We start from the raw sequence: 25,807 nt of genomic DNA, 5'->3' as shown, positions 1-25,807 counted from the left end.
CCTTTGCCAGTTTCTAAACTGCTCCCATGTCTTTCTGAGGGGCCATTCTAGTTGTATCCTGCTGTCCCCTTGGGGATGTGGAAGTGTTGTAAGTGCCAAGGCCTTTCAGGCTGGCCCTTGTTTTTCTCCCCGAAGACTTTCAAGATTCTAGAAATTTAATAGTCCTGGTAGATCTGATTTTTCTCCCTGGTGTAATTGGACAGACGAGAAAAGTGGGGGAACTTAGTAGAACTAAATTAACATAGCTTCCATCATTCATATAAGTCCAGCCTGGTAGGTTCTGGTGGGCAGCAGTGTGTGGAAGCCTCTTATAATCCAAAAATGTAAACAAAGTTGGTTTTTCAACTTTTCCTTTTCATCTTTGCCATCTGCCTTCATGATTAGGTTCGAATACATATAGAAAAGCTCAAATTGCAGTGGTTTATGTAAAATAGAGTACTTCTCTTTCAGGTTAAGGCAATTCAGTGGTAAGTTGTGGACAGTATGGAGACCCTTGCAGTCATCAGGAGGTTAGGTTCTTTCTCTCCTTTCTGTTCTATCATCCTTAGCATATGGCTTCCATCCTCAATAATACCTCATGACCCAAGATGGTTGCTGGAGCTCCAGTTGTCACACCTTTCCTGTGGATGGTAGGAATTTGGAAGGGAGGAAGCCCAAAAATGTATCACTTCATTGTCCACCTTTTAAAGAAGGCTTTGAGGAATATTGAAGCAATATTTCTGCTTACATATCATTAGTTAGAACTTTGCTTCATGGTCACAGCTAGTTACTGGTGTAGTATAGGAAATGTAGTTCTACTTGTACATTGTGTGTGTGTGTGTGTGTGTGTGTATATATATATATATATATATATATATATATGGAGAGAGACAGAGAGAGGGAGAGAAAAGGAGAGAGATTTTTGTTTTTAAATAAGAAAGAATGAATATTGAGTGGTAGGTGGTAACTCTACTACAGCTGGTTTGAGGTTGACTTTGGTTTGTCTCAAATTCAAGGGACCCTTGTGGTGCCAGGTGTCCTTACATTGGAAGGGGTGATATTCTTACTTCTCTTTTAATTCGTGTAAGAATAGATTCTATATATATATCAAAACATCACATCGTACACCTTAAATACAAACAATTTTTATTTTGTCAGTTATACCTCAAGAAAGCTGGGGAAAAAGTATAAATAGATCTAACTTTCCAGTTCTTTCTCTTTGGTTGGATGGGTTTTCTTGGTCTGGTATCCTCTTTTTTTCTGAAGGATAGATCCCATGTTCAGTATGTTTAGGCACGATTCCCTTTAATTTCACACATGAAGGGAGTGCCCTGGTGGCCTAGTGGTTAGGATTCTGGGCTTTCACTGCTGTGGTCCTGGATTCAATCCCGCAAGCCGTGCAGTGTAGCTAAATAAGTAAATAGATATCTTTACTTTAAAAAAAAAGAAAAATTCACACATGAAGATGTTAATGCTATGTTTTGCCAGCACAGTGCTCATCATTACTTATTATCCATCTCTGAAACTATCCTATAATCCTGATGTCAGCAAGGTATGGTCTTTGCCTTCCTCTAAAATGCGACAGATGAATGTGCATTCATTCATCAAGGCCTGTTTGTTCAGCATGGCTGTGCAAGGTGGTCATTTTTTGGCTTAGGATACCATGTTGAGAATCAGTTTAATATTTGCTCCTGTGCTTGGGTCACACTCCAAATTCCACCTCATTAAAACCACAACTCACTGTTTTTCCTATCAGTCCAACCATCATCTTCATCATTAGTGTTTATTGAGCACTTACTATGTTTCAGGCACTACTCTAAGTGCTTTACTGTAATACTAGTATCACGTTTAATCCTTCCAAGGACCCTATGAGGCAGGTAATAATATAATCCCCATTTTAGACATGTGGAAAGTGTGGGACAGAGAAGTTAAGTAATCAGCCCAGGAAGGGGAGGTGCCACAGTGAGGATGCAGAGCCAGGCAGCCTGGCTGCAGAGCCTGCCCTTGGCCAGGGCGGGACTGCTTGTCTAGGAGGGTAAGGCAGAGGGGGTGTGTGTGAGTGACTAGTACACAGGAATGCAGGATTGGGAAGGGTTTTGTGATATCTGGTCTCATCTCATGTCTGTCTTGTGCATTTTGAATCACATTTTAAGGAAGTAGGGCTTGACTCATGCTTGACAAACAGGATGGGTGACTCTGTGGAGGATGGAAGATGGACGTGTCCTCTGGAACCTTTACCATGTTACTGCCAATCACCTTTTTTTTCTTTTTAATTTATTTATTTTATTTATTGGCTGCACTGGGTCTTCGTTTCTGTGTGTGGGCTTCTTATTGCAGTGGCTTCTCTTGTTATGGAGCATGGACTCTAAACACGCGGGCTTCAGTAGCTGCAGTGCGTGGGCTCAGTAGCTGTGGCTTGCAGATTCTAGAGCGCAGGCTCAGTAGTTGTGGTGCACAGGTTTAATTGCTCCTTGGCTTGTGGGATCTTCCTGGACCAGGGCTTGAACCCATGTCCCCAGCATTGGCAGGCAGATTCTTAACCACTGTGCCACCAGAGAAGCCCCTCGCCAATCACTTTAAAACAGTTAAACAATTTGGAAAATCTTTCCTTCCATCTTCAGCTATCTTATTTCCCTGTGTGTGCATAAAATTATCTGTATCACACATGAAGACCATTCAATACGAGTCTCAAAGGGCGCTTTTGGTTCCCATCTCGACAAATTCTGTTAGAACAAATGGAAACCATGTGGATATAATAACACAGTGGGATTAAGGTATCAGTATTGATCAGAAAGTAGTAAGTTCCCAAAACTTACTCACTTAGGCTAACTCTACTTTGGAGACCTGTATCACTAGAAGAAATATAAAAGAAAAGAAAATTTAAAACACCTGAATATCTAATTGTTGCATAAGCTCTGATATTCAATCACTGGAGTCTAACGGCCTATTAAAAACGACAGGTGTGAGATGTAGGCTTGCTGTAACTCGTAAAATAATGTCAAGCCTTCAAACCTACTATCGTGTGTGCACAATGCTTACTTGAACTCTGGACACTAAGAAGGATCCAGAAAAGAAACCATCTTGATGATACAGTAAAGGGGTTCGTTGGATTTTGTTCATTTGGCTGTTTATTTTGTTGTTCAGCGAAAACCACGTCCTGCCCTCCGAAGGCTGATGATGCTGACTGCCTAGGCTGTGGGCCTGTGTCATCTTTCCTGAACCATCTCATTTTGTTCCTCACCTTCTTTCCCTTTAGGACTCTCCCTCTGGAACCCAGACAGAAGTGCTCACATTTCCCAGCTCCCACCATGGTCTCAGGAGACAGAAGAGAGACTGGGTTATTCCTCCTATCAGCTGCCCGGAAAATGAGAAAGGCCCATTTCCTAAGCCTCTGGTTCAGGTACAGAAGGAAGTTCTGTATTTCTCTGGGCGGAATCTGGCAGAGAAGGACCAAGGAGCGGAAGGGCCAAGAGCCAGTGTTAGGATCCTTCCTTGCTCATTCGTTTCTTTCTATTTTGTCTTCAGATCAAATCTAACAGGGAAAAAGAAACCAAAGTGTTCTACAGCATCACTGGCCAAGGCGCTGACACCCCCCCTGTTGGTGTGTTTATTATTGAAAGAGAAACAGGATGGTTAAAGGTGACCGAGCCTCTGGATAGAGAAGCCATTGCCAAATACATTGTGAGTGTCTCGTAGAAGCTTGTTAATGATGGGATTACATCCCTTCCAAATTGTTTTGCTCAGCTCATGTTGGTCGTGGATCAGGTGCTTTGGACATTTGAAGAGCTTAACTTGACACCCCTAGACCTGTTGATAAGAAGAAATGACAGGAGAACCTGGAAAAATTGGGGGCTGTTCGTGTTTTCCTCATTAGGAATAAAGTGGGGAGAGTCCTGAGGCATCAGACATGATCTTAGACCCAAGATGTCAGCCTGTTCTTGGGTCTGAAAGTCCCTAACACAAAGGCAGGGGCTGGTGATGATGCTGGGGAACAAAAACCATTTCTGGGCCTTGAGAGCAGCACGACCTTAGGGAAGCCGGGAGGTAGTGCACTGATGCCAAATGCAGAAAAGCCTGGGTGAAACGCTAAGCTCAGGTGGCCAGAGCAAATTCAACCCTGCTTGGAGTAAGGCAGAGTGTTCTAGGCTTCCACCTTTATCTCGTAGGCCTGGCCCCCGGCCCTGGTGTGGGAAAAGGGGGCTCTGACCTGGTGGGTGTGTTCTCCAGCCCATGGGTCTTCACACGTCACGGTCTTCACCAGTGTCCTGACCTCAGTGAAGCAGCAGCACGTGTGTGGGGGAAGTTCTGTGCTGCGGGGTCCGTGTTTGGGTGGGAAGGAGTGGGGGCCGGGTGGAGCCCACTCGGCTCGGGTCGGACCGCTCCTCCCACCTCTTCTTCCCGGGTAACCCTCACCTGGCTCTTGCAGCTCTTCTCTCATGCCGTGTCTTCGAACGGGCAAGCGATCGAGGATCCGATGGAGATCGTGATCACCGTGACCGACCAGAATGACAACAAGCCCGAGTTCACCCAGGAGGTCTTCAAGGGGTCTGTCGCAGAGGGTGCTCTTCCAGGTACGTCCAGCGAGGAGGAGCTCAGTGCCCAGCAAGACACTTGGATTCTTTGGACCCCCAGGTGTTGGGGCTGGCGTTTGGGGTCAGGCCCTTTATATGCACAGAACTTCTTTGGAAGATACTGCGTGTGTGTAAAACATCCTACCTACAGAAACACATATCAAATGTTTAAGCCCAGTTTAAGAAAGGAGCAGCTTAAGAACAACCTTCCCTGATTAAGAAACAGATCCTTGTTGGTGGTTTTCGGCCCCTGTACTCTCCTTCCTGATCATTTTTTCTCTCTCTCCCATAAAGGTAGCTACTGCCCTGACTTTTGTGATAATCATTCCCTTGCTTTCGTTTATCGTTTACCATGTGTGTACTTACGCCTGGATAATATCTTGTTAGTTTTGCCTACTTTTCTACATGGTGACAAACCGTTTTCTAAGGTAGTTGAACCAATTTACACTCCCACCAGCAATATACATCATGGAATCGTTAGAATCCTTTCTGGCCAGTCTGTTGAGTGTGTAGTTATATCTCGACATAACTTAAAATGGCATTTCTCTGATTATTAATGGGCTAAATAAGTATCTTATGTTTGCTGGCCATTTGGGTTTCTTTACAATGCATCCATTGAAGTCTTTTGCCTTTTTTTTCTCTCAGGCTGTTTGTCTTTTGCCTATTGATTTTTCTTTTTTTTTTTTTAATGATGAATTTTATTCCAAAACGGCTCTAGTAGTACCGGAGACATTGATGTAGAGTTTGAATATTGTTTCAGGTAAAGTGAAAATGGGTAAAGGCAATATTTCTAGTTAATATATTTTTAGATAATGTGATTTTAAATGTGTGAGTTAAAATGTAATAAATATTGATGAACTTATTTACGGAACGGAAACAGACCCATAAACATAGAAGACAAACCAATGGTTACCAAAGGGGAAAGGGCAGGGAAAGAAGTTAGATAAACAACAAGGTCCGAATGTGTGGCACAGGGTACTTTACTCAACATCTTGTAATAAACTATTGTGGGAAAAAAAAATGTAATAAACAGTAAAAATAGATGTTTTACTATTTTATCTATTTAGAAAGGTTTATACAGAATTATAGGGGTTTTTTATTTTGTTTGTTTTTTTAAGGAAAGCCACTTTATTTTGACTAGTAAACAAAACTCCATTTATAATATAATAAACCCTCCATCAATTTCTTCACAGTCCAAAGAACAAAACCTCTGATTTAATTAGAAGTTACATTTAACCTTAAATATTCTAAAATCCATCCATGTTAACTTTGGAATCTTAATCTTGCCTGATACTATGAAATAGGGCAAACCTTGATCAATGGTCAAATTCCTAATTTTGGCTGTTCGGCCACTTTTCTTTATCCTGCTCTCTGATTCTGTACATTCCAGAGTGCTCAATGGATTTGTAATAAACTTCCCCATGTGACAGCCGTTCCCCAAGGTGAAGGGGAATGTCTTGCTCATTGTTGGCCTGAACTTTGGCTTGTAGTCATCTTTTGAAACAAAAAATATGCTCCAAAAATGCCCACAAGTTCAGCTACTAGAACTCTTTAAAGATCTTCTTGGCCAATGGATCCATAGTACGGGCTATCCTAAGGTGTGGGCTTGCAGGGCTGCGCATGCCTGCCTACTGATTTTTTTTTTAAATTAATTTATTGGCTGTGCGCGGGCTTTCTCTAGTTGCAGTGAGCAGGGGCTGCTCTTCATTGTGGTGCACAGGCTTCTCATTGCAGTGGCTTCTTTTGCTGTGGAGCACAGGCTCTAGGTGCACGGGTTTCAGTAGTTGTGGCACATGGGCTCAGTAGTTGTGGCTCGAGGACTTCGTTGCTCCGCGGCATGTGGGATCTTCCTGGACCAGGGATCAAACTCCGGTCCCCTGCAGACAGATTGTTCACCACCACACCACCAGGGACGTCCCTTCCTACTGATTCTTAAAGAGTTATTTAGGTATTCTGCAAACTAGGGTTTTGTCTGTCACAAGTGTTATAAATATTTCCTTCCAACTTGAAGGCAACGATCTCAAATGATCATTCTCTCAGGTGGAGCTGTGGCTAAAGAAGCCAATTATGGAGATTTCTTGGATTTTTCCTATTTTATACACTGTTCACTCAGTATAAGAGACATAGCAAAAATGTTTTAGTTTAAGGTTATCTATTCCCCTTCCTCCTCACCCCATCCCAAATATCTGCTGGAAAAGCTGGGTTCTGGGAACACCACTCGCTCGTTTGGTGGAATTCTTTGTTCCTCCCCTAGCACTTTGGTCAGAATTTTGGAAATCAAAGTGTAACTTAACTAAATCTTCTCCTTTGCTCCCAGGGACCTCTGTGATGCAGGTCACGGCCACAGACGCAGACGACGACGTCAACACGTACAATGCTGCCATCGCGTACACCATCCTTAGCCAAGAGCCCGTGGAGCCGCACAACAAAATGTTCACCATCAACAGGGACACAGGCGTCATCAGTGTGCTCACCACCGGGCTGGACCGGGAGGTCAGGGGTCAAGAGGATCTAGTGGGTGTTGGGGGCAAATATATATTATTAGCTCGATTGTCTGGACGATGCAGAACTCTGCCGAGGCCAGTTGCTGCTTAGTATGATAATAGTCTAAGCTTTGCATCTGAACATTTGTCTAGAGGTTTGGGGCTAGGCAGGCATTTAAGCAGATGAGAAAATAAGCTGTTTCTATGTGATGGGCTGGGCTGGGCCTGATGTGGCTGTCAGTCCTGACTCAGGTGTGTTTGATCTCTACAGACTTTTCCCACGTACACCCTGGTGGTTCAAGCTGCAGACCTTCAAGGTGATGGCTTAAGCACGACCGCAACAGCCGTGATCACCGTCACTGACATCAATGATAACCCTCCCACCTTCAACCCGACCACGGTAACCCTGCAATTCCTTAGTCTCCAAGCAAAGATCCTTGGTTGTTTCCCAACATCGCAGGGGTGAACCCTTTGGAAATGTTTCCCAGGCTAGAAAACTTTAAGCGAAAAAGCAAGCAGATCAGGATGTCAGTTGTCTTTGCCATCCTCAGCCTGGGTCCTGCTGGCACAGGTTTCTGAGGTTGCAAAAAACATCTACTGAATCCATGCCCTCATATATTGCATCTCTGTAGCAGATCTTACCAGGTTTTATTTATTCATTGAACAAATATTCTCTGGGTTTACACCAGGCACTCTTAGACACTGGGGATATTATCACAAACAAGGCAGACCATGATTCTATTCTCGTGGAGTTTATAGTCTAGCTAGGGAGATGTTAGACAACTTATACTAATTATTGTGTGTAATTATATTAAATGGAGATGGTACTGAGAGCTGCGTGAAAGAGCCTTAAACCTTATTGTGCTACTTAGAAATCAGCTTAATGGTTAGTAACAGATTTGATTCTTGTGGTTTAAGCAAACAGGGCTGACCTTTTCTCTTGTGTCACAAAATGCCCAGAGGTAGATAGTCCAGTCTGTCAATAGAGACCAAGCCTCTTATCTGCTCTCCCACCATCCATGGTGCATGGATTCTATCCCAAATGTCACTTTGTGGCCCCAGGTGGCAGATGGAGCTCGAGCCATGTCTGTGCTTCGTTCAGGAAGAAGGCAAAGGCCAGGGGTGCATAAGTGCATTGATGCTAAGTCAAGTTCTCTTATTTCTGTGAAGACCCATCCCACAAGTTTTGTTTACCTCTTATTATTGGCAACTGCTGTCTGCAAGGAAGACTGGAAATGTGGTATTTTCTCTGGTCATGTTGCTGCCATTAACAGTGTAGTTAGTGAAGAGGGGGAGAACGGTTATTGGTAGACAATTCGTGGTGTCTGCCACCCTAACCTAGGCATTGTGAGTACAAGAGGCTTAAGGAAGACAGTTTAATGCCCCACATCAAAGGGAAGCTTGATGCATAGCAAGAACTGAACAAGTCAGTGTAGAGAACCAAATGAGGCCGGGTCCTACAGGACCTTGTGGACTGAATTTAGAATTTCAGAATTTGTCCTGAGTGCAATGGGATGTTATCAAAGGGTTTTAAGCAGGAGACTGTAATGACCAGACGTCTGTGAAAGTTACTGGTACCACTGAGAGTGATGGGCGAGGCGGGGGATGGGGGGATAAACCACGGTGTCAGCAATTGGGCCAGAGTGTGCTGAGGGGCGTGGACAGCCAGGGCCTTGGCTCTTTCAGGTACCCACAGGGCCCCTGCGTGCCGGCTGCTCCACCGACAGGAAACAACAGCTGTGCTGGTAGAGTGGGCACTTCTTCCAAGGCTCTTCTCAAAGCTGGGGCTCAAGAAAGGACTCCCTTAGCCCCCTGAGCCCTGGCTCCACTGCTGGGCCTGAGTATGTCATAAGTGACCCGTCCTGTGCTTTCCTCTGCAGTACGTGGGATCGGTGCCTGAGAACGAGGCTAACGTGGTCATCACCAGACTCACCGTGACCGATGCCGACGTCCCCAATACCCCAGCCTGGGAGGCCATTTACACAATATTAAATGATAACGAGAAGCAGTTCGTCGTCATCACAGACCCAGTAACCAATGAAGGCATCTTGAAGACAGCTAAGGTTTGTATGGTTCCTGGCAAGATTCAGAAATTGACAATGCAGCCAGCGGCCCTTGTCCCCTGGTGTCTTCTCTCAAGTGTAATGGATTAGCGTGGCCTTGGTGGGGTGGGGGTAGGCGGCTCTCCCAGATTCTGGTGGGGTTTGCAGTGACTCTTCGGGCTTGTGTGAGAAGTCAGGAAGCTCCCACAGAGCACCATAAAATTGAAGAGGAAGTACCATCTGTTTCAGTATGCTCTTATTTGCCCACCTCCCGTATCCGTTTTGCAAATGAGAAGAAAAATGGTTGATGGTCTCTGCTATTTTGCTGGATGATTTTAGAAGTGGGGCACATATGCCTGTGAAAGATGTCTAAGAAACATGAACACTAAGAAGTTTAGTGATGTCCTTGTTGAAGTCCGTCAAAGAGTTGACAGATCCCTAGATCAGCCTCAGAGGTTTGACTTCCCCTTGAGCAAATGAGCCGACCCTTCGTTTCTGAATCACTTAGTGTGTCATCTTATCTCCCACTAAACGTTCGATGTCAGCGTTTTCTGTTATTACTCTATCAACAAAAGAAAGAAGGTAGTAATTTGAGTTTCCAGCATACACAAGGTCTTTCCTAAAAGTTCCATTTGATCCCTTACTGTGAGATAGTTCTTTTTTCTACTTATTTAGGTGTGGAAAGAGACCCAGAGGTTATATCAGACAAACCACGCAGCTAGGATATGGCCTGGCTGGGATTTGAGCTCATTGCTGACTGATTCTGAACTTCATGTTCTTGCCACTAAACTTACTGGGGTTAGGGAGGTGGACAGGCAGGGTCACCTGTCCATCTGCTGTCACACGGACAGCGTGTCAACATAGGATGTGAACATTCTTACTAGTCTCAGGTTTTATAAATGACTTCATGTGCTACACTTGTTAATGGGGACTTGCCACGTGGGATTTCGTGTAATTCATCTTTATTCTTTTCCTGGGGTTCTCAACGTGAATCTGGTTGCATGTTAGTCATTGGGAGTTTTTTAAAAAAATATCGACGTCCCGACCCCAGCCTCAGAGATTCCTATTCACTGGCTCCGGGGTTAGAGCCCAGGTGTGTGTTTTCTTTAAAAGTTCTCAAGTTAATTGTTCTTAAATGCAGCCAGATTTGAGGAGCACTGATATGTTGCTAACCAAAAAAACAACAGTTAAGGATATAATTTTTTTTTTTCCTAATATAAAATGTATTTTTTTAACTTGTTTTTTCCTGCTCTTTAGGGCTTGGATTTTGAAGCCAAGCAGCAGTACATCCTGCATGTGGCAGTGACTAACGCGGTCCCCTTTGAAGTCACTCTCTCCACTTCCACAGCCACTGTCACCGTGGACGTGATAGATGTGAATGAAGCACCCATCTTCACGCCTCCTCAGAAGAAGGTGGAAGTGCCCGAGGACTTCGGCGTGGGCCTGGAGATCACATCCTATACCGCCCAGGAGCCAGACAGATTTATGGAACAGAAAATCACGTAAGTGTGAGGGGTTTTCCACTTACTTGCAGCAACTGGGTGTGTGCGTATGTGGGTGTGTAAAATATTTTATTCGTGGCATTTTATCATGATTGGTCTGTGCAAGACCCTCCTTGTTTGGCTTATTTATACGAGGGTGAGTCAGAAATTATCCTCACTCTGGTTATATTAAAACTTCTATAAATTCTATGGCCAGAATCCAGATAATTTTTGACTCACCCTCTTATTTTTATCCCTTTTTATCCCCATTCCACACACCTTGTCCATTCCCTCCATTGTCAGCCATTGTAGGTTTACCTTGCTGCTTCTCTTTGAAGTCATGTGGTGTAGTAGGAATGTGGTTTTAATTTATATACATGGTGTTGTGTTATAAGTAGTTTACTGTTTCTTTTCTTTCTTTCTTTCTTTTTTTTTTTTTTACAAACTTGAAGGCACCTCTGTAATGTAAATCACAGCCACATGTGCTGAAAACACACATATAAACTAACCAACAGCACCACACTTGTGACCATGTATGATAAAGAATGTTCTTATTCTTTTGAGAACTGGGTCTGATGATATACTTGGTGCTCCAGTGTGACAGTGGTGGAAACTCAAGGGAAGACTATTAGCACAAAGCCAAGCATGGCACGCCTGTGTCTTGTTAGTAATCGCATGATTTCCAGGGATAACAGAGGGCTCGGTCAGTATGCCTGCTTCCTTGTCTCAGGGAGAGATTGCTACCTATTAATATTTACTTTGGAGGAAACTATTAGAATGCTCTGAACTGTTTAGAAAAAAAGGTTATGCAAACCCAGAATAGAGTCCCGCTTGGTAATAAACTGAGCATGTTCTTCTTTGGAGGGGCATGTGTTTGTGTCTTAGTATCAGGGCCTGTGACTTATTAAATGTAAAACAAACATGAAAAGTTTAAGTGCAGCTTCAGCTTCCGAGTTATTCGGAAAGTGCTAAATTTATTCTGATCGGAAGGTCTCATAAATAGCTTTAAACTGTGTGTGCGCGCTCTATGGACATAAAGGCTCCAGGTAATGATCTTAATGGCTGCTAGAATCATTAGGTCAAGGATGACGAGGAATTTGTAAATGGAGGAGCCAAGCTGGGACCATCAAGACCTTCTGATAGATTTTAACATCTACTGAAAAAGCAAGGACAGCCCAACATGAAGTGCCACTCGAAGTGATTCAACAGCATGTACACGGCACCACTTGAATATTATGTTTGGGGGAGAAAAGAAGGTTGAAACAGAATCTAATCAAGCCTTAGGATCTGATTTTGATGCAATGCAGAGAATTAACAAATTAAATGCCATGAGGAAGCAGTCAGCCAAATACAGAATATGGGAGCTTTATGCCAAATGACCCAGTTTCTTTCAACAAATAATGACAAGAGTGGGGTAATAAGACAGCGTATTAATTAAGAGAGAAATTAACCAACTGTCATGTGTAGACTATACTTGAAGACAGATTCAAACAATCCAACTATACTTAGGCAAATAGAGAAACTTGCATATAGACTTGACGTTAAGTAATTATTATTTTTGCTAGCTGTGTTAGTGGCATTGTGATATTGTAGGATTTTTGTTTTGTGATTAAAGCCTTGGGTTGTATGGTTTCCAGGCTGTGTTGATATCTTACCTTGTAGCAGTTAAATAGATAATTCAAGGCATCAATGTGGGGAAGTTCAAGGACCAAGTCTTAAGAGTATTTGCAGAGACCCTTACTCCTGGAATGAAGACTGTTCCATGTATGTAGTTTGTTGCTTTGCACTTCTAAGGATGTGAGGACTAGCCCACCGGTATCCAGGACCCTTTCCTCCTTTGATTTCTTTCTTTCTTTCTTTTTTTTTTTTAGCCCTTTATTGGATTATAATTGCTTTACACTGTTGTGCCAGTTTTTGCTGTGTCCTTCGATTTCTTTATTTCGCTTTCTAAGCCTTTCCATGATCCCAATAGATAACGGGGCAGTATATCTCTGTTTTTCATGCTTTTGTTTCCTGTTTCTGGTATTTCTAATAAGGTGTTACTGAAGAGAATTCTCTTGAATAAAACTTTCGTTGTTGTTATTGTTGTGTAAGACCAGAAGGAGCTTTACCCTCCCTGGCACCTCCCATTAAATGCCAATAGTTCAGCATACCCCAACGGACCCCGTGTCAACCCAAATCTCCGAATGCTCATGGCGGGAGTGTTGGGTGCCCATTTGAGAACTACTGTACCAGTGGGGGCCGGGGGCGGTGGGGGGGGGCGGGCAGTCTGAGAGAAACTAAAGAAATCTGACTTCTAGATGCCATGCCTGATCCAGGATTGGATTCTGAATTTGGGCAGGGGCAGGGTGGGGATGCTACAGTTTGGGGAGATCAACAGCTTGAATATGTACCATGTATGAAGTGATAGTACCATATCAAAGTTATATTTCCTGAAGTTGAAAATCAAATTGTGGTTTTCCTCTGTTCTTGGGAGAAAACACACTGAAGTATTCATGAGTAAAGGAACAGGATGTCTGCAACGTATTCTCAAATGGTTCCGCACAACAAGAAACTATGCACATGTGTGCATCAACTTTTGTACATGGCAACATATTGACAATGGATGAATTTAGGTCAAGGGTTCGTGGGTAGTCATCAGACCTTTCTGGCAAAATTTCTGGAGTCACTTTTTTTTGAAATAAGGAAGTTAGAAAAGTATATCAAAAAAAGGAACCTTAACCTTCTGCTACCTGCTGTTCACTGTTCCCGTTCTAAACCAGAGCTTCTGTCTTTCCAGATATCGGATTTGGAGGGACGCTGCCAACTGGCTAGAGATTAATCCGGACACGGGTGCCATTTTCACTCGGGCTGAGTTGGACAGGGAGAACGTCGAGCATGTGAAGAACAGCACGTACACAGCCCTCATTATAGCCACTGACAGTGGTGAGGCTGCCCTTACTACCATGTGGTCTTTGCTGCCTCACCCTCCTGACTAGTTCACTGCCTTGCCCCTACCCTTTTGGAGGCATGAGTTCTTTTTTTCTTTTTCTTTTTTTTTGGCTGCATTGAGTCTGCATTGCTCTGCGAGGGCTTTCTCTAGTTGGGGCAAGCGGGGGCCACTCCTCCTTACCATGCGCTGGCTTCTGATTGCAGTGGCTTCTCTTGTTGTAGAGCACAGGCTCTAGGCACGTGAGCTTCAGTAGTTGCAGCACGTGGGCTCAGTAGTTGTAGCTCGAGGGTTCTAGAGCGCAGACTCAGGAGTTGTGGCGCACGGGCTTAGTTGTTCCACAGCATGTGGGATCTTCCCAGACCAGGAATTGAACCCATGTCCCCTGCATTGGCAGGTGGATTCTTAACCACTGCGCCACCAGGGAAGCCCTCTCTTTCATTCTTAAACAAAGCATTCTCAAAGCATTGTTCAAAATCCACAGAGTTTAGGCCAAGCAGAAGTTCCTTTTTACCACTCCCTCTATACCTGAACCCCATGGGAGCCAGACTGCCTGGGTTTAGATCCTAGGACCAAAGCTTAATACCCGTGTGAGCTTAGACTTGCCTAATGTTTATGTTCCTCAATTCCTTTATCTGACAAAATGACAATACCTCACCTAGGTTAAAGGAGTTGATATATGTAAAGGCGCTCAGAGGAGTGCCTGCTATCCAGTCCATGCTCTGTAAGGACTGTCATTATTTTTAATATCACCATCATTATTATTAGTGAAGTGTGGCTCCTTCCAGACTCTTCCTATGTATTCGAATACATTTGTATACATATAGAAATGTGGTTTATTATAAAACCTCTATCTGGTTTGTAGCCTATTTTTGTTTTTATTATAAAAAGACACTATCTTATACATGTTTAATTTGTTTTCCTTGAACATATGTCTTGAAGACACAGAGATCTATCTTGGCACATTATAGATCTACGTCTTTTCAATAAAATGATGTTATCTGGTATGGCATAATTTAACCATTCACGCATTAAAAAACCCTGGGGTTGTTTCCAGTTCTCCATTATTTGTGTGAGTGCTAGGTAAACATCCTTGTACGTGCCTCTGTGGGCAAGTGTTTCCGCTGGATAGATATTCAGAAGTGGAGTTACTGTTAAAGAGACCTGCTAGTTCCTGTGGTTAAGTCTCTTCCCTTCTCCCTCCCCAACTTCCTGAGGGAGTAATTCCAGATTTGGCAGTCTGGAAAGCAAAGGGCAAGGCAAGTGAGCCCATAGTGGGGCTGGATGGGTGGCTAATGAGTGATGTAGCCTTCATCACTGAGCTTCCTGTGGAGAGATAACCCTGGCCTAGTCATTTAGAATCTAAAACCTCCTCCTGGGGCTGTCATTTGGGAGTCAGCAGAGTAAAAACAGAGGACGAGGCAGGTAAGGCCTTGATGAGTGAGGATGCCCTGGGACCGGCAGGACGGGCAGCTCTGTGGGCAGGGTGGGGCCCTGAAGAGCCAGGACAAGATTTGAATTCAGTCTGATGGGAGGCAGGAGGGATTCATCAATGGCCCTGAGCTGTGACATTTCCTGTGTGTTTTCTCAGGTTCTCCGCCTGCCACTGGAACAGGAACCCTGCTCCTGTTCCTCGATGACGTGAATGACAATGGCCCCATACCAGAACCACGGATCATGGACTTCTGCCAGAGGGATCCACAGCCTCATATCATTAACATCATTGATCCCGATCTTCCCCCCAACACGTCTCCCTTCACAGCAGAACTAACACACGGGGCAAGTGTCAACTGGACCGTTGAGTACAACGACCAAGGTGGGCACCTGCGTCCTATTTTAGAAACTTAGCTCTGACCCCGTGCTTCCTTTGCCCCCCGCTTCTGAATTTCCCTACTCCATATCCACTTGTCACCCCCTTTTGTTGTTGTTGTTTGGGTTTTGGTTTTTGTTTTGGTGGCACCACGTGGCTTGCGGGACCTTAGTTCCCCGACCAGGGATTGAGCCCCCACCTGCAGCAGTAGAAGTGTGGAGTCCTAACCACTGGACCGCCAGGGAAGTCCCTAGCTGTCACCCCCGTTAAGGCTTGTTTCCTTGTCCCTTCTGCATTTGTGGCATCGAACCAGAGGTCCCTTTGCGTTCCTGGTATCTGAGTCCGTGACATACTGCCCAGTAATCTACAACCCAAGCAGCTGTTCTCTTCATTCAGCTTTGGAATGTCTCTAGTTTCCTAATAACTTTAGTCTAGAATGAACTCTCCTGATCCCCTCTTTTTTGTTGCTTCCTCCAGAACATGAATCTCTGATTTTTAAGCCAAAGAAAACCTTAGAATTGGGTGACTACAAAATCAATCTCAAGCTCATAGACAACCAGAACAAGGACCAGGTGACCACCTTGGATGTGCACGTGTGCGACTGTGAAGGGGTCGTCCAGAACTGTAGGAAGGCCGGGCATTACGTCGAAGCAGGGTTACAAGTTCCCGCCATTCTGGGCATTCTTGGAGGCATCCTTGCTTTTCTGAGTAAGTAGAGCTGGCGAGTATTTCAGCCTTTAACTTCTAAAATGGGGGAGGTGTATCTCTTATTGAGCATTTCAGGGGTAAGTGGTCCAAGACTGGAAGGCTGCCCAGTTTCATTAAGTTAACAGGGGCCCAGTCCTTCAATTTTTGTTCTTTCAACCTCTAAGGGCGGTGTTTCTCCAGGTTGAATGTACACAAATCACCCGAATATGAGAATTCTGATCCAGTAGGTCTGGGGTGGAACCTTAGACTCTGCATTTCTAACAAGCTCCCAGGTGATGCTCACATTGCAGGTGTTCGGTCCACACTCGGAGCAACAAGGCCTTGGTCAGAACCAGCTCACCAGCACCTCCTCCTATCCCACCCTGGAGGAGGGGTGCTAGACGAAGTGGAAGGCACATACGTGGAAACTGAGTGTATTACCTTCACTCACATCTCATTGGCCCAATCACAGCCACCCTGGAAGCTCCCAATCTAACTGGGTGACTATGTGTCCAATTAAAACTTAGTACAGAGATTAGGGGTGGAGTGTAGGATGCAGAGTGTGTATCAGTGACTCAAAGGGTGGAGGAGAAGAAGGTTACTGAGGAAACTTTGGCAGTTTCTGGCACAGTCCTTAAAGCTGGTATCACCTGAGTCTACCTGTAGACTGGGCCCTAGGGTTGACACAAGTGCTGTCATGGTTTCTAAAAGCTAGAAGTCAAAAAACCTCAAAGGTAGTGTTGTTTTTTTGTCATTAGGAGCTATAACACAGGCTTCAGGTCATGAAGTTCTTTGTAGTCAGAAGAGGAGGCTGTTAATTGAGTCTCAAGGAAGGTTTGGTGGAAGATGGGATAGTTGGGCCACAAGGACTGGGGGAGCCACATAGACAGGGGGCCATTTGTGGTGGTTCCCACACTAGCCAAGGCACAGAGAGAGGAAGACTTGATGGACTGTGTAGGGCAGAGAGGCCGACCTTGCTGGGGTAGAAGAAAGTCCTCAGAGGGGAGCAGTGGGACCAACCCGGGGCTTTCAGTTTAGACTCAGCTGAACCTGCTGCTGCTGCTTCAACAGACTGGAGAGGGGTTACCTGTTGGCCTTCGGGAAATGGTTGCAGTGTATCCCATTTGTTCCTGCCCTCTGTTGCCTGCAATCTCTCAAAATTGAGAAGGAAGGAGAGTTGTTTAAAATTCAGTGAGATTTCCGTACCTTTCTTCCTCCAGAATTTACGTGGCTTTTATTGCCACCATGCAATTATACTTAAAATATTTATTTATTTTTTATAGTAGCATTATCTAACTTTGCTATGGGTGTATTTCATGAGACACAGAGGCTGAGAACAACATTTCAGGATGTTCAAATGTGCAGCATTTACAGCAGAAGCAATGCCCGTGTGCAGATTTCCAATGTCTTGTTCCTTATGGGGCAAATATAGAACTTTAGCATCTAAAGAATGTTCTAGAGAGACAAGAGGATATGAAGGTTTTTGTGTAGTCAACCAGCAGTTGGTTGCTTTGTGCAGGATTTGTATCTGACACCAGGGATTGGGGGGGGTTTCAGGACAGCTGGGGTTGGGTGGTACTTCCTGAAGTGATAACAATATGACATGTTTTGGTTACTTTTCTTACATAACATTTAAGTAATGTTTGATAAGCAGCATCCTTTTAGAAACGGTAGCCTTCCTCTGGCTCTTCAGCTCTAAGCTCTGCAGGGATGAGGGCTGTTTGCAGCTTCCATTTTTTTCAGTGCTGTGTCTGCAGGGCCGAGACAGGCCTGGGCCACCTAGCAAGAACTCAGTGTTTCTGTTCTTGAGTCACGGTCAAAGGGGTTATGTTGTTTATCTGGATAAGATCTTGGAATCTTTCTGATTTCAGAAACAGATAGGTTGGATATTTGTAAGTTTATGCCACCTCGTGTTTTCAGTGCAGTGACGCTTCACTAGGCTGTACTTGGGCACAAGGACCTATAGGTTAGAAAACACACTGAATCATATTTTTTCCCATTCACAGTAAATTATGTAACATTTTTAATAAATTAAATATTAATCATATATAGCCTAGAAATAGCCCAAGAACAGATGAAAACCTTGTAAATAGATTTTAAAGCTTGCTTACACAATTTATCTTAAGAGAAGATAAGGAATATACCAAGTGCTTTTTTTTGCTGTTGTTTATTTATTTTTGGGGGTTTTGTTTTTTTTTAAGCTCTTTATTGGAATATAATTGCTTTATGCTATTGTGCCAGTTTCTGCTGTACAACAAAGTGAATCAGCTGTATTTATACATGTCCCCACATCCCCTCCCTCCCGTGACTCCCTCCCACCCTCCCTATTCCAGCCCCCTAAGGCATCACCCATCATCGAGTTGATCTCCCTGTGTTATGTTGTTTATTTTTAATTTTTAAATTTTTTGGTGTTTTCTTATTGTGTACCAGGTGATTTTATAGTCTGTGACCCCCTGCCCCATAACTGAATAAGAATAATATGTGTGTATCAATCACATTTAGGCTGACCCAGCCGTGCTCACAAACCTTCAATGGCTCCAACTCACTCCGAATTGAAGCCAAAGTCGCTCCAGAGGTCCGCATGTCCTTGCTGCCACTCTGACCCTGTCTTCTCCTTTTTTATCCCCCAATGATCCTGATACAGCCACACTGACCTGGCCTTTCCTTAATCGCAGCAATTTGCTTCTGCCACGGGACCTTTGCCTGGACCATTTCTGCTGCCCGGAAAAATGCTGTTTTCAGTGCAGTGATACTTTGTCCTAGATTTTGGGAAATGGCTGATTGGTTTAAGGTCCAATTAAAGACCACACTTGAGTTCACGTAATTGTCTACTGTGTTGTGCTGCATCTATTAACCTCAGGGATGTGAAGGCATGTGGGTTGTCGTACAGCCCTCTGTCTGGTCTACAAGGCGGTGGTGCTCTGTGCCAGGTGCTGCTTATGGCCTTCTTGACCTGTGGCTCTCATCTCTCTCTTGCCCACTCCAGTCCTGCTTCTGCTGCTTCTGCTACTTGTTCGGAGGAGAAGGGTGGTCAAAGAGCCCTTACTGCCCCCAGAAGATGACACCCGGGACAACGTTTATCACTATGATGAAGAAGGAGGTGGAGAAGAAGACCAGGTGGGTGCTTAAAACCATGGGAGAATGCTTAATGGCAACCTTTATTTGGAGAAAGCAATGATTAGGGGAAGGCAGACATTTGAAATAGCTCTGTGTCACCTTGTGTATTTTTTTAAACACCTTACCCAGGAAAATAGATGTTGTCATTAACCACCATCATTAATACAACATTGCTAACATTTATTTATTGTTCTGCACTCAGATGAATGAACAGAGGCACAGAGCAGTTAGGCAATTTGCCCAAAGTCACACAGTTAGGAAGCCGTAGAACCAGGTGGTCTGACTCCAGAGCCTACTCTTCTCACTGCTATTTCCAGGACATGAACTCGATTCAAATTATCTTTGACATAGAGTGACTGATCTGTTTTAATATTTTGTTTCCTTTGAGTTTGTAGCTGTGCCAGACTATTTTTTACTTTTTGTAGTTGTTAACTCTCTAGGCCTTCTTTATTTCTCTTGATTTTGGAGATGGTCTTAACTTGCCTTACCCTGTATTAGTGAGCTATTACCACAATAATAAGGCAACCCCAGAATGTCAGTGGCTCACATCAATAGGCATGTTTTTCTTGTGCATTTGTGGGTTAGCTGGGCCAGTTGCTGGTCTCAGCTAGTGTCTTACTCTCTTCGGGCCGCTGTAACAAAATACCATAGACCAGGTGCTTATAAACAACAGAAATTTATTTCTCACCATTCTGGAGGCTGGGAAATCTAAGGTCAAGGTGCTGGCAGATTTGGTGTCTAGTGAGGGCCCTCTTCCTGGTTCATGGATGGCTATTGTCTCACTGTGTCCTCATGTGGTAGAAGAGGTAAGGGAGCTCTGGATGTCTTTATAAGGGCACTAATCCCATTCCTGAGGGCTCTATACACTGTCATGACCTAGTCACCTGCCAAAGGTCCTACCTTCAAATACCATCACGTTGTTTCAACATGTGAATTTGTGGGGGAGGGACACAAACATTCAGTCTATGGCTTCTAGGCTCAGAAGAATGTGTGGGTTGGTTGGGGCTAGGCTGATAAGGCTGGGTTTGGCTGGATGGCTCTGTACTGTGAGTTGTGTCCAGGACTGTTGCGTGTGATTCCTACCTTCTTTGTCCTAGCAGGCAAGACCAAAGTACATAAAGCCTTTGCCTGTGTCATATGTATTAATGTCCCATTGGTCAAAGCAAGTCGAATGGCAAAGTCCTACATTCATGGATTTCTATTCTTTTCACAGAGAATAGGGCAGGAAGGTGGTGAATATTTGCTGAATAATAATCTAAAAGTCATACCCCATGGAAGTTTAATAAGGTAAAACAGTCCACATCTGCACCCACAAGTATTCCTCTCAAGCCTTTTATGCTATATTTCTTTCCAGTGCTATTTGGAGACTCTTAGGTTGAGAACTACCATTTCAGGGAAAAAGGAAAAAAAAGAAAGAAAGAAAGAAAAAAATAAAGAAAAATAAAAAACCAACTGCCATTTAAGATTACATTGCCACATTCTTATAGATATCATACAGCTGACAGTTAAGGCCTTATCCGGTACCATAATCTGTATACCAAATATGACTCTGTTTATGAATGTTTCTATTTTATTCTTTCCTATGCTTTTACCTTTTTCTCTAAAGGACTATGACCTGAGCCAGTTACACAGGGGTCTAGATGCTCGGCCCGAAGTGATTCGCAATGACGTGGTGCCAACCCACATAAATATGCCCCAGTATCGAGCCCGCCCCGCCAATCCTGATGAAATTGGAAACTTTATTGATGAAGTAAGTAAGCAAAGTCAAAAGCCAAGGCATAAAAGACTCACTCTAAACTTGGAAAGGGGCGGTTTTGTCAAAATGTGAGAAAGAGTCTTTAGATTCTTTCCTTTACCATGTTTTCATCCCCGAGCCCTATTTGTTCTTTTATTTGTGCCTCGTCTAAATTTCAGAACTAATAGCCCTTTGAATTAGTCTTAGAGAATTTGCAAAATCCATACAGCAAAACCAAGAATTGCTTGAAAAGATTCAATAGAATTAGAAATGAAACTAAAGAGATTCAAAGTAGGATTCAGTTTGGTTTCACTAATGGGTCTCGCTTTCCCTGAATTACATTGGGTTGTAATGTTAAATTTGTATCACAAGGCTACCTGAGGCCCAGAAAAATAGCTTCCATATTGTATATGTCAGAAATGCATTCAACTATAAATACCAGAAGCTTAAATAGATATGAGTAGATTTACCTCGTGCAAATAGAAGACTAGGGTAAGCAGTCTAGGCTGGTGCCTCAGCCTTTTCTACCTTTCTGCTGCATGATCTAAGCATGTAGATCCTTGTTCTCGTGCTTGTTGCCTCATGATCACAAGACGGCTGCCACACTTCCAGGCCTTGGGCCTGTTTTCCAGTCAAGAAGTAGGAAGGGCAGAGCAGAGGGCAAAAATCTTTCTTCTAGCAAACTGTTAGGCAAGAAGGAAGTTCATCCTACCTGTTATTGGGCAGGACTGTCACAGGATTGTCCCTGTTTGCAAGGGAGGATGGGAAATAGGCATTAAGTTAATTAGCTTAGGGTAAGATGAGGACAAACTGGTGGGGTTAAGCAAAGAACCAAGTAAGATAATAGTCCAGTGGGATCTATTTCCTTAAACTATGTTACCTGATTACTTGCTCAGTTACTGGAATGATTTTCAGAGCTTGTCTGACGGTCCAGTGGCCTTCAGTAAGTGTTCATGGAGGGGACAGGTTTTGCTTTAGCTTCCCTGGGGAGTTGTTGTCACCAAGGACTGTACAAAGCACAGCAGTGTGGGAAGTGACCAAGCCACATCAATTACAGGCAGTGGATCTTAGAGAAAACTGAGAACAGGAAGGGCCAGTTTAAACCATCCCTTTTAGATACATCTGGATTCGGGTATTTTCCTCTAGTCACATTCATTTGTGTGTCATCATATCTGATTATAGCTCTTTCTTAATTACAAAAATAAAATGTTTACTATTTTAAAAATATAAATTATAAAAATGTATATGAAGAAAAACAATGCAAATCCTTCCTCAGTTCCCCTGACCCTACTCACCAATGTCAACTTAGCAGTTTGGCATTCATCCTTTCAGACCCTCTCGGGCTGAAAGGCAGCCTGTGTGGCCTGGTATGACTGTCCTCATTGTGTTTAGTCTCTGTCCACCCTGATTGGTTGGTGCTCACCTCCCTGCCTACATACAATTCACCATTTTCGTTTAGGGGGAAACCATTCTGCAACTTTCTCTTTCATACTTTCCCTTTTCATTAACAATAAATCACGTCCATCTTCCATTCCAATCTGTATTACATTTACCTTGTTGGTGTTTCTTGCTCCTGGCATTCCATAGGATGGTTGCACTGTTGCGCGGTAACACTGTGCTTTACGCACCAAGAGAAGGCATCTTGCCTAATATGACAGGTGTGCGATTCCTCTCAATGAAAGGTCCTATTGTATTCCTTCTTTAGAACCTGAAGGCAGCTGATAGCGACCCCACGGCCCCACCCTATGACTCTCTGCTGGTGTTTGATTATGAAGGAAGTGGTTCTGAAGCTGCTAGTCTGAGCTCCCTGAACTCCTCGGAGTCGGACCAAGACCAGGACTATGATTACCTGAACGAATGGGGCAATCGCTTCAAGAAGTTGGCGGACATGTATGGAGGCGGCGAGGACGACTAGGGGACTCAAGACTGATGGGGAGAGAGATGGGTCCCTACACTCAAGTGATGGGAAATGAGGGAATGATATTCCTGGTGGTGTTCCAGCTCCCTTCACTTGAGACGCATTTCTGGAGAAGAGACTGTGATCAGTGATAGGATAGTTATAATTTCCACTTTATAGATCTAATGTGTGTGTTAGAACGATTTTGACTTATTCCTTAAATCTTTTTTTCCTTTCATCACTCTTTATATTGTGATGATGTCCAAAAGACCTCCAAATTTTAATATTTCGAAGAGTAGCTTCAGCCTCAGAAGGTTCTGCTAGCAACTTGGAGATTTCCTTAAGGGCCTTGTCTCATTTTTAAAAGGAAGGGAAGGGGTCCATTTCCCTATTGTATATATAAAAAATTAATTTGTTTGCTTTTGTTCCCCCCATCACTTCACTGGCGTTTCATGTTCTAATATCTACTCTTACTCCTTCTGAATTCTATTACATTTCTCTGATGCAGAAATTATTGGGCCCTTTTAGGGAAAGAGGCTTATGTCTTAGTCTGGCCATGTGCTGAGTGGGTATTATGTACTCTTAAGACCTTTAAAGGTTAAACCATTAAAGGGTTTTTCTTTTTCATCACCTGAGTATGTAACTTGAAATGGGCATCTATCTAGTTTATTTGTTCTGAGTAAGAATGTTTGGTTTATGAATGTCGTTATGGGGTACTTTGGTTTCTAAATAGGGAGCCTGGACCAGAAAAGGTGTTAAGTTTTTAGGTGCCACTAATTTTAATGTTCATTTATCCCTAAAACAAAAGAGTGATGTATTCCGGGACTCAGAATAGTGCCTAAAGTGCTACAGCCAAAGACGGAAGCTGGCTCGTCACAGCAGAGGGGAAATGTGAAAAGTGGGCATGGAGACGGCATGGGGGATTGTCACTGAGCCCGGCAGTTGAGCCAACTTGAGGCTGAAGACAATTGAGGTGGCTCTACCTCCAGCCCTGAGAATTCTGAGAGTAGAGGAATCTCAGCATGTGTTTCCTGCCAGGATCCTTGCACCGTGGTTTGTACCTGAAGCACAGAATCCTCAGCACCTACTTTTGTTGATGTCTGTAGACAATGCTGGCTGGTCTGGACACATTTGCCCCAAATTCCAACTGTGCACGAAAACTTCAGAATATTTTAAAAATCCACTTTTCCCCCCTGTAAGAGCAGGAAGAATCCCTCCTTGAAAGGGTGTCAGCAAAGGGAGGTGAGGGTAGGGAGAACCTTAATTTGGATCTTCTTTTAGTTGAAATGCAACCTTTAAGAAACTGTTGACAACCAGAGACCAGAATTTACCTAAATTGCTTCCATATCTATCAACTGTTTTTAGAAGAAAAAACCATCCCTGAATCCACTTCTTAGAACTGTCTTGATTTTTCAGCAATTTAAACTCTAATGTAGTTCTGTGTAGAGAATGTCACTGTAGAGTTGAGTGTTATATGTGTGTAGATGCTGATAATTTTGTATTTTCTTTGGGAGTGGAAAAGGAAAACAATTCGAGCTGGAAAAATTATTCCTAAATATTCATTTTTATAAATTTTATTAAAGAATTTTGTTACACCATTGTCAAACTTGTTTTATTTGATTACACAATTCCAGGCCAGACAAATGGTAGATGAGCTCATTCAAAACATGGAGAAAGAAACTTCATATTAAAATGACTTCTCCTGAACTTCCCAACGGAAGCATTGGGGCAGAATAGGGCAGAAACTGCGCTCCTAAGGTCACTTTATTTGAAGGATATCCATCCGTGTGGCATGTAGTGAAACAAATAAAATCTCCTCGTCAGGAGACCACTGTGGGTTGCGCCAAGGGATAGAAAGAAGCAGGGCTTTGGGACTTCCCCCGTGGCACAGTGGTTAAGAATCTGCCTGCCAATGTAGGGGACACGGGTTTGAGCCCTGGCCTAGGAAGATCCCACATGCTGTGGAGCAACTAAGCCTGAGAGCCACAACTACTGAAGCCCATGCGCCTAGAGCACGTGCTCTGCAACAAGAGAAGCCACCACAATAAGAAGCCCTAGCACTGCAACGAAGAGTAGCCCCTGCTCTCTGCAACTACAGAAAGCCCGTGTGCAGCAATGAAGACCCAATGCAGCCAAAAAATAAATAAATGTATATTAATTCAAATATAATTATATATTAATTATAATATAATTATATTCCCCACATTTATTAAAAAAAAAAAAGCAGGACTTCAAATATCATTGTTGGTCAGCACAGTTAGTACAGGCCAGTGGTGCTCCACTGGGGAAGATTGTGGCCCCCCCAGGGACACTGGCAATTTCTGGAGATGTTCTTGGTTGTCATGCCTGGAGAGGTGCTACTGGCATCAAGTCAAGGTCAGGGATGCTGCTAAACATCCTGCAACACACAGGACAGCCTCCTACAACAAAGAGTTATCAGGCCCAAAATATCAATAGTGCTGCTTTTGAGAAAGCTTGGTATGGGCCTGGGACTTTTCTTGGCTGAAGGGGTATGACTGTTTTTGGTAGTTTTAAAGATTGTGGTAAAATATAATATTTTACCATTTCAAACACTTTTAAGTGTACAATTCAGTACCTTCAAAATATTGTATAACCATCATCTCTATTTCCAGAACTTTTTCATCATCCCAAACAAATAAGTGGCTACCAGCATTCGGTCCTACAAACTAAAATTCCGTGAGTATAAATACCGGATTCTTAGGAAATAGGGAACTTAAAAGCCCATTTTAATAACTTTTTAGGCCAGGAGAAGCCTGAGAATACTTCCTTTTTTTCAGAGGACCTAGTTACAGCCTTATAGGCCCTAGGCACTCCTCCAACATCCCATTACACATTAAAATGCACCCAGTGTTCCATGTGGGATGTATTTTCTTGCTGTAAAAAATGTTACAGGATCTTTGACATTGCCTTTGAGATTGTGTGAGTCACTTTGCGGTATCTGAGCTACAGAGCCCAAGAGGTAAGACGGGCTGCCATAATGCTTTGGCGTAAAGGAGTCTCAGCTCTGGGAACCCACTTAACTTTTGGAAATCCCACACTAGTGCTGCCCTTAGGC

The 25,807-nt window shown here is 43.6% G+C and overlaps 1 protein-coding gene and 1 pseudogene across 1 annotated transcript in view; one reads left to right on the top strand and one right to left on the bottom strand.

The window, feature by feature from the left end:
* LOC130838452 (cadherin-1) overlaps positions 1 to 24,331 on the top strand; it is a 72,108-nt gene extending 47,777 nt beyond the window's left edge. The window contains exons 4-16 of the mRNA XM_057711545.1: positions 3,236 to 3,379; positions 3,505 to 3,660; positions 4,406 to 4,550; positions 6,868 to 7,043; positions 7,305 to 7,433; positions 8,914 to 9,096; positions 10,333 to 10,577; positions 13,336 to 13,481; positions 15,077 to 15,301; positions 15,773 to 16,003; positions 18,969 to 19,099; positions 20,706 to 20,849; positions 22,540 to 24,331. Of these exons, the coding sequence (XP_057567528.1) occupies positions 3,236 to 3,379; positions 3,505 to 3,660; positions 4,406 to 4,550; positions 6,868 to 7,043; positions 7,305 to 7,433; positions 8,914 to 9,096; positions 10,333 to 10,577; positions 13,336 to 13,481; positions 15,077 to 15,301; positions 15,773 to 16,003; positions 18,969 to 19,099; positions 20,706 to 20,849; positions 22,540 to 22,749 (2,265 nt within the window). The 3' untranslated portion in view covers positions 22,750 to 24,331. The remainder of the gene's footprint in view (positions 1 to 3,235; positions 3,380 to 3,504; positions 3,661 to 4,405; positions 4,551 to 6,867; positions 7,044 to 7,304; positions 7,434 to 8,913; positions 9,097 to 10,332; positions 10,578 to 13,335; positions 13,482 to 15,076; positions 15,302 to 15,772; positions 16,004 to 18,968; positions 19,100 to 20,705; positions 20,850 to 22,539) is intronic.
* LOC130838927 (protein CEBPZOS-like) lies at positions 5,882 to 6,172 on the bottom strand (annotated as a pseudogene).
* Positions 24,332 to 25,807: the final 1,476 nt, after the last annotated feature.

The sequence above is a fragment of the Hippopotamus amphibius genome, chromosome 16, assembly GCF_030028045.1.
Source record: "Hippopotamus amphibius kiboko isolate mHipAmp2 chromosome 16, mHipAmp2.hap2, whole genome shotgun sequence".
Classification (NCBI taxonomy): Eukaryota; Metazoa; Chordata; class Mammalia; order Artiodactyla; family Hippopotamidae; genus Hippopotamus; species Hippopotamus amphibius.
Note: the sequence above shows the minus strand (reverse complement) of the source record. Positions and strands in the feature narration are given on the sequence as shown.